Here is a 13,338-nt window from a genome sequence, read left to right as displayed (position 1 = left end):
CAGACCATAGCTTTAAAAAAATACGTTCTGGAATGAGATATATTCTGCTAGAAATAAAAAAAATCACAGGGATGTATAAACATTCAGTAGTGCATTATGTATAATATAATTAAAATGAACAACTATGAGTGTTTGAATCAAACTCACTTAGAATATCATGTTCTAACCCATTTTTCCATTGTTTTGCTGTATGTGGGTACAGACAGATAATCTGTGAAATCTCTATGCGTGTTGTCTCTCATTTGCTAAGTATGCCCAAATTGCATCTCCAATGGTTACTGTTGCTTATGTTGACTGAAATCGTCCACTCTCATGCCGAAGGTTTTACTATAAAAGCCTTTAGCCATTCAAAAATATGAAGCGTCCTTGCTGAATAAATGCATTAATATCTTTCAAAAAAATAAAAAAATTGAGTGAATAAGAGGGATAAATTGATCATTTTTAGAATAGGGTAAATTAGTCTCACAGATGCAGCGTATAAGTGCTGCAAACTGAGATTCGCCTGGCATGCCAGACCTACGTCAGGATTCTGGGAACTCACCATACACTGATTTCACGCAGCCGCCATTTTGAAATCGAAAGCGAGGCTCCGGTGGGAAGAACCCCAGAAGTACCGATAGACAACAATGCCTTGGACTACCAACCTGAATCTGCTGCCGCGATTAAAACTATTGAATGTTAAGGATGTTTTTTGGAAGTTTTCTTTCTTTCTTTTTTCTTCAAGCAAGTCAAGCAAGTAGTTTTAAAACTGGCTATTACTGTTACTGGCTATTTAAATCTAGCGGGTTTGATTGTGTCTCGCAAATACAATGATGCTGGTAGTGACGATTCTGTCTGACCAATCAGTGATCTGCATTCTGCAGTGTGTTAACGTCACAATTAGTATCGGTATGGTACGTTTGGAACCTCGACAGAGGTGGTACCATTTAAAGCGAGCCGAAGCTAGCCATACCTTACTGTATCATGCAGTGGAAAAGCACCACAAGTGAGCTGTACCGAACCTGTGGCGTACCACATCATGCAGAGGAAAAGCGCCATAACTGAGAGGATTAGGATTAAAGACAGTAATTAATTAGCTACTGGAGCTAATGACGACAGATGGGCATCAGTTAAACGCATCATCATCATATGGTTCATTCATAGGACTAATATAATAGCAAAATATTTGGCTAGTGAGAAAAATCAACTGGCAGGAGGTAAACAAAAAGTTCAAAAACGTTCAAAAGTTAAAGGTTGGTCACCCAAAAATTGAAATGAGACTTTATGTACCAGAGAAACAAGCATCCATCTTTAATATTTTGTCTTTAAACTTCAAACTGTTTTTGCGGTAGCTCTGAATAATTCTATCGCTGTTGAAGAGGAATTACCTGGAAAAGTTTTTTACTACTGTAGAGTTAGCGAAAGTTATCATGAGGGAAGATTTTAAAATGAGCAGTTCATTCATAAATCCGTAAGATATTCTTGCTGTGGAAATACAAACCAGAAGACAGAACACAATGAGTGCAGCGTTGAAAAGGGGCGGAGCTACATAAGGTCTATTTATGTAAATGAAAATCTATTCCACCCGTTTCATTTGTTGTTGTGAGCGGTTGCCAGGGTGTTGCCACGTGATTGCTTAAGCATTCTGAGTGACATTAGCAAGTCGCATTGTGGTTGCCAGGGTGTTCTGGGCAGTTGTGTCCTGGCCCAAGTCAAACATACCCACTCCTAGGTTTCTATGATATTCTAATCACTTGATAATACTTCGTAGTGGTTTGTTCAAAACCACTATGTTGAAATCTATATAAAATAGAGCATAAAGCTAAGTATGGACAATAATAATATAACATTGAGTGCACCAGTAATAATTCAAGAAACATTATACATGTAAAGGACAAATAGAAAAAAGGAGTCTTGATGCTCTGACACACACTGTCCAGGCAAGCACATGACCTCTTACATCTACAGGCTATAAAAGTGTCTCAGTTAATGGGAGTGTGGGGATTATACAGACCTTCCCTCCTACTGAGAACAGATAACACTGGATAATGATGAGTCCATCTGCCCCTGACCATCACTCTCTTTACACACTCACTACAAGGTGAATCAGTAGGATGACAGAAACCAGAAGAAGAGGTATATATATGCCCATTCACTGAACCTGTAAAGAAAACACGAGCTATGGTCCAAAACCTAGTGAGCAGCCTATATAGACAGCTACCTTTTAAGGCAGCATCTTAACCATCATGAAACCACATACGTGACAGATCTGAAAAGATCTACATTAGTGCTCTGTACCGCAAACTCAACTCTTAATTGATTCCAACAGAATTAGCCATTAGCATGTTGCTAAGCTAACAAACAATACTCTACCAAACATTAAGAAAACATTTCACACACAAATAACTATGTGTATAACCAACATTTCTCTCACCTCCACCATCTTGGATGCATTCTTTTTGTTTGTTTGCTTTTTCAAACTTTTTCAAATCCAAAGGAATGAACCCACAGCATGAAGTAGATTTATGTTTTCATTCAAAATGTTCTTGGCCATTTTGTTCTTCTTTTCGTTCATAAGTACACAGAGGAGTGGAAAGTCTAAAAGTCCCCCCCCCCACCCCCCACCAACCATGTTCCACCAGAGAGAAAGCAGGGAACTTGTGCATTTCCTGTTTGGTGTAGTGGCTGGGAAGTTCTGGGGGAATGCTGAGCCATTATTCTCCTTTGCTTCCTCTACACAGCAGAGATCCCCTGTTCTTCCCTGTTATCATCCTCCATCTTACAGGCCATCCTCCATCTCACTTATATTCCTTCTCCCAACTACCTACCCCTAACATTCCCGAATGGTCCCATAAGGTTATTTTTTTGGGAACCAAACAAGAACGTTATAGGAACGTTCCATGTACGTTATTTTTAGGTTCCATCTTCCATTTTTATAACGTAAGGAGAATGTTCCGGGAACGTTCCCTTAACCTTAAGGGAAATTTCTATGAACGTTCTGGGAACCAAAAACTAACCTTCCCAGAATGTTCTCAGAACCTAAATTTGTTTGCTGGGTACCCTCCATCTCTTCTCATTTTGAAAAAATTGCATATGATCTCAACATACAAAATATTATTTGATATCTAAATAAAGATGTTCCATACCAACACACAACCTGTGTAAAATTTGTGTAAAAATTTAAATTCAGTCATCTAATCCTATATGACTTCTTTTCTTCTGCAAAACACAAGATAATTTGGAAAGCGTTGCCATGTTTTTGTCAGTACAATGAAAGTCAATAGGGTTCAATGTTGTTTGGTTCCCAATGTTTAAAATAATCCCCCTCCCCACACACACACTCACAGAATGGTGACGGTCAGTAGTGTCAGGTGTCTTTTGAATATTTACCCATTTTAAGATTTGGGCTAAACACGTCACAGGGTCATGGAGTCACAGGGTTACGGGCACAGGATGAGGGACAGCGACCTCTGCTCATACTAAAAGAAAGCAAAACACACACCCACACACAATTACTACACACACAATGCAAGTGTTACACCGCCGTATACACAAAGCGAGTGTTACGGTTTAAAAAAGCACACACAAGAGTTAAAGGGAGCCGAGCCGCTGAGTAAGCACGAAAATTATGTGAGGTGTTTCCCTTCGGGATTAAAATGAGAAATCCTTCAGGCTATGAGGGGCTTGTGGATTCAGAGCACGTTTTCCCATGAGGCGAGGTCCGGGAAGAGACAGCGACCTGAATAGGCCACATGAGAAAGAGTGACATCAGTCACTTCAGATGTGCTCTGGTGTAAAGGTAACAGGAGAGATCCAGCCTCAGGCCCCTTGTTCAGCTGGTAAACTGAAACGGGCTGCCATCACATAACACAAAGTCACATGCACTGCCAAGTTTCCTCTCTGGTGAGTGCAGGAGCCAGTGCTACAGGCATCTGTGTGGAACATTACTACTGCTTTTACAAAAGCACATCACAAGAGCTGGTATTAAAAGACCCAAGAACAAAAGGAGACAGAAGAGCATGAGGATGAAGGGATAGAGGGACGAATGACGTTATGGAGATGGATGGAAGGCAGATGGATGAAGCTTAAGGTTGTCAGGATGTGCAAAACAGGCTTATTTCAAATTATCCAGTCAGGAAAAACATATGTTTGTCTGACAGACATTCATGTGATACCATGGACACATAAAGTGGGTTAAAGTGCAAAGCGTGGACATTTTTACAGCAAATAAGCTAATGTGATACGGCATGATGGAGCTTATGCGGGCAATACAAGTTTGAGTTCCCCAGTTCGAATCGATTCACAATTTTGTTTTTTTGTCTCCTCGTAATAAAGTTCTGTTTTGTGCCCCTCTAAGGTTTTGATTTTGTCAAAATTAATCAGAGAAACAAAGATGTGTAATGACCATAATTCAACTATTTTAATTAAAGCATGAAAATATGATGCTGAAAAACAAAACAAAGCACTAACAATGATCCTGTCCAAACCTGTTACAGTTTTTCTTTTTTCGTTATCTTTTTTTCTGTCTTTTTACACATTATTGTCAACTAAAATGTTATTTTCCACTGTGAAACTAACAATCGCTAAAAAGTTCATCTTCTATAAAAAAATCATATATTTTTAGTAAAAAAATTACAAAAATGTATTAAACTTTCTACAAAAACTGTTTTCAACATTAATAATAATGAGAAAACTCCTAGGGCATCAAATCAGCAAATTAGAAGGATTTCCGAAGGATCATGTGACACTGAAGACTGGAGAGTAGAAAACAAATTTGAAATTATAATAGTATCACAATATTATACTGTTTTTACTGTATTTCTGAAAAAATAAATGCAGCCTTGAGCATAAAAGACTCAAAAACATCAATAAATAATACAGACAAATGACTTTTGAACGGTATATACAATTTTAGACCAAAAGCAACAAGCTAATAAATTTTACATAATAAAACATTGACTAAATATAAAGAACATTTTCATCATAAATAATGACTCCAAAAATGTTTTAACAACTCAAGGTAATGTGTTCGGTTCCCAAAACTACTGACAAAAAGTAAAAGTAAGCAGGTCAGGAAATACGAATCCTGCACACTTACAAAAGGCCAAAACAACAGGGGGGAATGCAAAAAGAAAGAGTGTGTGTCTGAGGCAAGAGTGTGTCAAAGCTCTTGCATCCCTGTGTGACAGGCACAGGCAAGTGTTGGATTGTGGGCAGGTGTTGGCTCATGGGGCTATCGCGTTCTGCTGCCTCTACACTCCACACTGTTTCTGTATCAGTTTCAGCATGTGTGTATGTGTGTTTGTGTTGAGTGGGGGAGGTGTCAGAATAGAAGGGTCTCGGTGGGGATGGGGGATACAGTGCTCCGAGAACCAGGAGGAGGATTCATGACAAGAGGAGAGGTTTCTGGTTTAACTGGTTCTGCTGCTCAGCTCTCCCTCTCTCTCTCTCTTTCTCTCTCAACAAACTCTATCTTATTTCATCACAAACTTCTGCTGCATTTTCTGCACAATTTCCTTTTCTGCAATTTTATCCAGGCAACAAAAAAAAATAATAATAGAAAGTTCAAAATGAAATGAGTCAACACTTTAAAATATTACAAGCATTATAAAAACCTGTATCATAATTCTTCTTCATATATAAAAAAAAAAAATACAAAATCTGTGTTTTACAACATTGTAGCTAATGTCTAGCAACTCTAATATGGTTTAGGTGTTTGACCAATTGGAGAACCAGCTGTTGGGCACCTGGCTGTTCTGGCAGAACAGCTTGGACCAGACAGACACCAAATATCATATTCCAAAACACAGCTATCGCTTTAGGCTGGTTTCAGCTGGATTTTCCAGCAGGTGAAGGAGTAGTTAAAGACCGAGACAAATCAATAAATATGCTTGAAACTCTGATTGGAATGAACACAAGGGGTTAACAGGGAAGAAGAGGAGGAGGCCCTTGGCAAAGCAGTACTCAGCTGTCACTCCAAACAGGTGGCCCTGACGTGACCTTTGGCTTTATTGCATACAGCAACCATTTTGTTTCAGGCAACCAAGCCAGGAGCTCCAGCAAAAATCACGACATCACACATGGAGGATGAACTCCAGTGAGAAGTCAATAAGATCCAAAAATATGATTTATTTGTGTTTGGATGATGGGATGCTCATCGCATGCATGTGCCACTGGCTATTACACAATCCTAAAAAGGGCCTACAAACTTCCAATAAAAGGGATGCATTGGCCAATTCTGAGTGATGGTGAAAAGTGTTGTCATGTTACGGCTAAAAACTAACACTAAAAACTAAAATCAGTCATTTAAAAAAATAAAAAATAAAAAAAAAAGGATATTCATTTCAGATTTGCAAAAGATAGTTTAACAGTGTTATTAAATTAGGACTATTTTTTTAGACATTCACAATTTTAAACAAAAGTGAACCTCAAAAAGTTAAAAACAGGGGATAAGAGCATGAACAATATTAAATATTAGATTCTAACAAATATATATATATACAAATATATATATGTATATTAACTTTTTGTTTAATTGAACTAAAAATTGAACTAATACCTACTGTATGTTGTGTATCAAAGGATATATTGTGTAGTGATGTACTAATGTATTGCCAGTGGTTTAATTAATCACGTGAGAAAACGACACTGAACAGCACACTGACGTCAATTACCCATATTTTTAAGTTATATAAAATATTTTTGGTTATGGTTTTGGCTAATTGAAGACTGGCAGTAAATTGATTAATTCAATATTTAAATATAACTCAGATATGAATTTAGAGCACAAATGTCACGATTATATTATTGAAGAAAAATGCACCTCTTGGCCACATCTCTTTTAGTCTGTGCAACCAGAGCGTAGCCATCATCACTGTGAGGAGACCCTAACTTCCTCTGTCACATACAGCTGCTGTCCTGTGATGTGACACGCTGCAGTATAGCAGGCTGAGCTCTCTGAACTACCACCCATTTCCAGCAATGTGCATTCCAGGCTATTTAAAACTCAATCCCAGTGCAGATTTACCCAAGCGTACACTTCTGGTCATTATTTCACAAACGACCCCACCACCACCCTGATCTCTCTCCATCTCCCCGTCTTTCTCCAAACCCGTCTGCAGAAGAGGGCCATCTTCAGCAGCGGGATGAATCGTTCGGTGAAGGATTTGAGCTTTGAGGCCTCACAGACACCCACTGTCTCAAGCCAGACAATACAGTGTATTTCCCTGTGAGCTGAAGTAGGTCAGAAAATGTATTTGGCAGTGTTACGCATGTTTACGCTCGCTGTCTCCACTGCAGAACTCGCAGCCTCCCGCCTGAAAGCATGCATGCCAGCTCCCTCTGCTTCTGTGTCTGTTATATCGACCCCGACCGGCTCTCTGTCCTTCTCCACCCACCTTCATCTGAGTCCTTATCATCAGACACAGACTTTGTCTATTCAGCACACCCACTCTTGCGCCTCTGAATGAGCATGCATGCATGCATGAGCTCGCATGCACGCAGACTACTTCTGCATAAAATGAGTCACCAATGGGGCTTAATTATAAACTACACATGGGCTTTTCATCTCAAGAATGTTCTTCTGCTCAAATGTGAACGTTGTGTCCATCTCCTTAGGGCAACCCTGATCAAAGTACAAGGCCACATCACTGACCGGTGGTCACCATAGAAACCACCATTCACTGACTCCTCCACAGAGTCCCACCCCCGAAGCCCCACCCCTTCTCGAGGGCCCTGCCGTTTAATACGACCAATCCAGTCGGAGCAGTCAGGTGACACTGCAAGGCTTATTTGAGCAAGTAACTGCTGGAAACAGCCGGAGGTTGTCTGTCAACCACATGGAGCTTGTCAAAAGCTAGAACGAAGAAAAGCAAACTGCCTTTTGCGAAAATAATCCACTGTGCTCCCGCATACACGACAGCCATTGCTGAAATAAGTAAGACTTTGTGTAAGAGCGGCTTTGGTGCCAGACAACAGACCGCTACTCTGAGGGTGTAACATGTAGAAGACGTTTGGAACGTAAACCATTAGGATTAAAGGGTTAGTTCACCCAAAAATGAAAAATCTGTCATTAATTACACACCTGAAAAACCCGTAAAACTTTCGTTCATCTTTAGAACAAAAATGAAGATCTTTTTTTTTTTTACTAAGCTATTTCTGTCCTTCCATACTACATATCAACCACTTTGATGTTTTAAAAAGTTCATGAAGATATCGTAAAACTAGCCTAAATTTTCAGAGATCCTCGCCAAATTTTCTAAAAAAAAAACTCGATTACTTATATGATGAACAGATTGAATTTAGGCTTTTATTCACATATGAACATACATCAGTTGTCGTAAACAGAGGCTCAAGCATGTTTGCTTGATGTGCGAAAACCAATAAGGTTCATTCTCGTGTTACACAGCATGTTTGAGCTTTAGCAAGAACCAATGAGGTTCATTCTGGTATGTTAGGCATTAAGTTTGAGCTTAAGCAAGAACCAATGGAAAGCAAAATGTATGAACAGCTAGTACTATGTGTGTCTGAATTTCCGGCGCTATACAATACAAGTTTGCGGTAGTTTATCGGGAGAAAAGCTATGTCATGGAGACATATCTCAATTGAAGTTGGAATATCAGGTGCTGTCGCTTGCTTCTTAGCCCAGGACAGATACATATTTGGCTGCTGACCGAAAGGTGGAACAACAATCAAATGACTAGACGTATAGAACTCCCGCTAACATTTTTGAAAACTCCTACTTTGCTCTGGCCAGCGTAGTGCAGATGGTTTTGTATCTGAGGGGCTACGCTGAACCCAGCATTCTGCGTCTAGTCTGAAAGGGCCTTTACGCAGCAAAATGAGGTTTGTTCTTGCACGTCAAGCAGGTTCGGTTGAGCTGCTGTTTATGTTCGCTGATCAATGTTTATATATGAATAAAAGCCTAAATTCAATCTGTTCGTCATATAAAGCGATTTCTTCAAAATTTGGACAAAACTGCTCAATTCATATGGATTAGTTTTACGACATAATTTCTATGTTTGGGTGAACTAACCCTTTAACTAATATCATTGACATAATAGTGCTAACTTTTACAGTGTTATCATGTTGAACAAATGGAAACTGCATGTAGAGAACCTGATAAGAAGTGTTTGGAAGCCCCTAAATGTTAGGAAAACCTTCACAAAGTCATTTTCTGCGGGCAGAGTCCATTTGCGTGTGTATACTAATCCCTCTCTCACCGTGGTCACCCTCATAATCTTCTGTACTTTGCCTTGGTGAGCACCCTGATCTGGGGCAGTGCAGTTCAAACTCAAGGCTGACAGAAACATGATCATGGTAAAAACTAAATTGATGAAAACAAAAATAGTGGCTTCATGGTTCTTCAGATATTTTAACATTTGAATGTGATGTAGATTTTTTAATGGAAAACAAGACAAAAACACTAGGAATCAAATTTTTGCAGTGCAGTACACAACTTTTTATGATATATTTATTAAATTAATCTTCGAGAGTAAACTACATAATAATATGTGTGCTTTAGGACACTTTTCAGTGTTTGTTTCTTAATTGTAAGTTACATGCTGGCTGTGTAAATGCAGATAACACAGACCTCTGCACAGCTGGAAATGGTTGGCCAAAGGTAAAGCGTCTATTTACTTTATTTGGTTTTTAGTCTGTCCCATCTAATGATTATCTCAAACATAGCTGGTTGACTGCATTGTGGTATACTCACATTGTTAGTAGCCAAAACGAAGGAGAATGATGCTTTAACTAAGTGGCACGGCATGCAGTTTTGTGAGCTGCATTTACACAGCAAACATGTAAACACAGTAAATAGTCAAGACGCAATGCTGTGATTAGTTGGGGATGGGGGAGGGTACAGAGAACATCTCTCTGATTGGCTAGAATGAGCTTTTTTTGTTTACTTGGTAAACATTTATGCATATTACAAACTATAAGTGGATATGGCAGTAAAGCCCATCAACCAACACAAACAATTAAAAAAATCAGAGAACACCTTCCTGGAAGTACTGAGCTTGGATTGATGGAGGGCACTGTTGAGCAAGCTGTCCAGTTTAGACATAAAGGATATATTACTATGTTCTAATTTGATCATACGTGTTAAAATTAGGATTATATTGCACACTTTAATACTGACAATATGTTTTCGATGCATCCCAATAATATAAACAGGATTTGCTGTTTGCTAGTCAGTTGCAGGTGATAAAAGTGGCATTCTCATTCTAGTGAGCATCCAATTGGATAAACATTTGTGTAGTGCAGAATGAGTCATCAATAGTTTTTGTCAATTTTCCCAGATGAGAAAGACATTTTGCGTATGTGCTAAAGGTTAATTTTAGAAGTTAAATGACTTAAACTGGCTTAAAAACTAACAGACATGGAATAAAACACACGTCTCATGTTATCATGAAGTCTTTAAGACTCACAGTCTGATAATGGGATTAAAACACCTACTCTTTGGTGTTCATTTAGCCTCTTCAAGTTTATTTGTCTGATTCTAGTATGCTAAAATAACACATCCCATACTCAGTGATAAGCAGGTTAATATTTACTGCAACCCTGAGATGAACCGGGCTACAAAAGAATCAGAGTGACCTTTGCCTCATTTCCATGTTTTGTTTTCCCTGTCCTGTTCTGTCAGGATTCCTCTCCTCCTCGACAAGCTTTTGAAAATGGCGATTAGTTCAAATGAGAATAAATTCTCAAATTGCAACTTAAAATAGAATTTCTTTGAAAGTTTTAAACATTTGCAAAACTACAATTTTTGAAATGGATCAATTGTATGAAATAAACGTCCTATGTTTAGCAGGAGAACACCTATATAGACAGTTTTGTATACTATTTGCAAGTTGCTAAATGTGAGTGCGGAAACACAAATCAGTTTCTAATTTAGTTTTTAAGCACTGAACTCTTAACATCGCTAGGATTATCAGACATTAGTAAGGCCCAGGATGGTGGACAGGCACGTTCTCCTCAAACACACTGTGTGTCTTATTTTCTAAAAGCTGGAAGAGACGGGAGCGACTCCTCCTGAAAAGACGCCATTTTTCTTCATTGTCTACACTGCCTCAGGGCATTTTGGGAGAGGCTGCTAGAGAACTTCATGAATCACCTTAATCCTGTCGACTGACAACAGTCAACTTCTAGCATCTTTCAGCATGACTTCATAACCTGTTTTTAAAGAATCCACAACTTTCAAAAGGTACTAACACATTATGAAAGCTCCACTGCCGTATAATCTTAACCATCAGATGATACGGCAAGAGCTTGTGATATTGTGCCATGAAGCACTCACTAATGAGACTGATGTGCTGGTGAATGAGTGTGCTTTGTAATCACCGTCATGTTGCTCCAACCATGATATTTGTATCATTTTGAAGATCCTATCCTCTGTTTTAAATATAATGAGCTCCAGTATGAACATATAGCCCCAAATTGGTTCATATGACTTATGCGCTGTATTCAATGTATTCTGAAGCTATATTGTTTTGTGTGAGAAACAAACTAAACTTTAAAAGCAACACTAAGTAAGAATTTTTACCTTAAAATAATGTTTTCAAAGTTGTTTCAGTGGTTCATCAAGTCGTGACATGGTGAAATGCACTTATGCCACCGCTTTGCGGTCCTTTATCTGATATATCCACCCATGCTATGTAAGATTGTCAGATTGGGTTGCGTTTCTGTAAATCTAATGAGGACAATTCCGCTTCCAACCTGTAGGGCGACCGCAGAGGAAAAGTTCCTTGGCAACTAAATTATAATCTTCTAATACAATAAACTGTTAATCTCTGCAACTGGATTATTGAATCAATGAATTGGATCATTCTGATTTGTGAATGAATCATTTAGTTCTTGTGAACTGGTTCAACGGATTCATTAAAAAATGAGCCAAGAATCAGGCAAGACTACTTTTCGCAGCTAGGGTGGTTCACAATTTTCAGTGAGTATTGATTAATTTGGAACTATTCCTAATACAGTTGCTATTGTATGAACTCAACATGACACAGACTGTAGAGCCATATAGTCAATTGGATTATTTTTGATAACTTAAAAGTTCTCTTGTGTCATTTTGAAGTTTCACTACATGGCAAAGAGTGTGCAGGATATTCTTTAAAATGTCACCTTTTTTGGTTTAGAGAGAAAAACACATTGTGGCTTAAATCATCATGATTTTTTGGGTGAACTAACCCTGTGATTCCTATGTTTGCCAAAAATTGGGAAAATTCAAGACAAATCGATGCAAACAGTGCTGCAAACCTAGACTTGGAATTTACAATGACAAATATATGAAGCTGACAAAATATGTCTCATGAAGTCGTTCTGTATACGGACACACTAATTGTGGCTCTTTGAAGAAAGGCACTGAACTAACAGCCCAGCCACATCTGTTTCCCATTGCACATTGCTCTCAGAGACACAGAAGAGGATCTGTCCTCAGCCGGGACATTTCTCTGTGAAGCTCTCCCTGCGCTTAGCGAGATGAGACTATGATTCAAAGTCCATGCAGGTTAACGCAACGATGACATAGGTTTTTCAACCTGCGGTGCACACCTAGATTTTCCAGTTAAATAACTCCAGCACTCACAGTCATACAGACCGAGTCCCTCCCTCGTCTCATGAATCACTACAATCAACTGGAACTGAAATGAAAGTCACAGCTTTGTCATGAGATTTCATAAAATTATGCATGACGTGACACCACTCACTGCGTCATTAGATTAGTAGATTTTCGTAAAAAAAAAAAAAAAAAAAAAAAAAACCTTAACGCTCATGTCAGGTCACAAGTCAACTTTTCTGTCAAGTTTCCAAAGCAGAAATGTAACTTTTCAGCAACTCCTAAATGCATTAGATGAATTAGCCACAGGCATATTTTCATATCTTTCAAATGTTTGTTCAATGCTTGAACACGAAACTGGGAAACTGAAGTACAAAGAATGCTAGTACAAGACAAACTGGTTCCACAATGTGACTCGACCTGCCATCTTCCCGTTTCTGTCTCCCTCCTTCACTCCTTAATGTGCAACAAGAGCGTTTCTTCAGCATCTCCGCCTCCCTTCGCGGTGCTCCCTCTCTTGAAGCTATCTAAAATTCACAGACTGTGGGTAACTGCCAGCTGAAGAAACTGTTTAGTCAGCAACAGAGGCAGGGTGGGAGAAGAGGGGCGGGGGAAGTAGCAGAGGGAGGCAAAGGAGGAGGCCTGCAAAGCCGTGTGTGATTCGTCTTCTTTCTCTCTCACAGACAAACGTAAAAAAAAAAAAAAGTCAAAGCAAAGCTCACAATCCCTCAAAAAGGAGTGTTAGCAAGTTAAACTACTTATGGTTGTGGTAAAACATCACAGTTTGACTATTATGAGCT

At 38.9% G+C, this 13,338-nt stretch overlaps 1 protein-coding gene across 2 annotated transcripts in view; it reads right to left on the bottom strand.

Annotated features, from left to right (window-relative positions):
- rreb1b (ras responsive element binding protein 1b) overlaps window positions 1-13,338 on the bottom strand; it is a 38,419-nt gene that overhangs the window by 21,689 nt on the left and 3,392 nt on the right. Inside the window, exon 2 of one of the 2 annotated variants that reach the window (XM_039676568.2) lies at window positions 3,370-3,458. The exons of the other annotated variant lie outside the window; for it this stretch is intronic. Coding sequence (XP_039532502.2) covers window positions 3,370-3,373 — 4 coding nt within the window. The 5' untranslated portion in view covers window positions 3,374-3,458. The remainder of the gene's footprint in view (window positions 1-3,369; window positions 3,459-13,338) is intronic. 2 annotated transcript variants of the gene reach the window in all.

The sequence above is a fragment of the Pimephales promelas genome, chromosome 5, assembly GCF_988280905.1.
Source record: "Pimephales promelas chromosome 5, fPimPro1.hap1.1, whole genome shotgun sequence".
NCBI lineage: Eukaryota > Metazoa > Chordata > Actinopteri > Cypriniformes > Leuciscidae > Pimephales > Pimephales promelas.
This window is presented reverse-complemented; position numbering and strand designations above follow the sequence as displayed.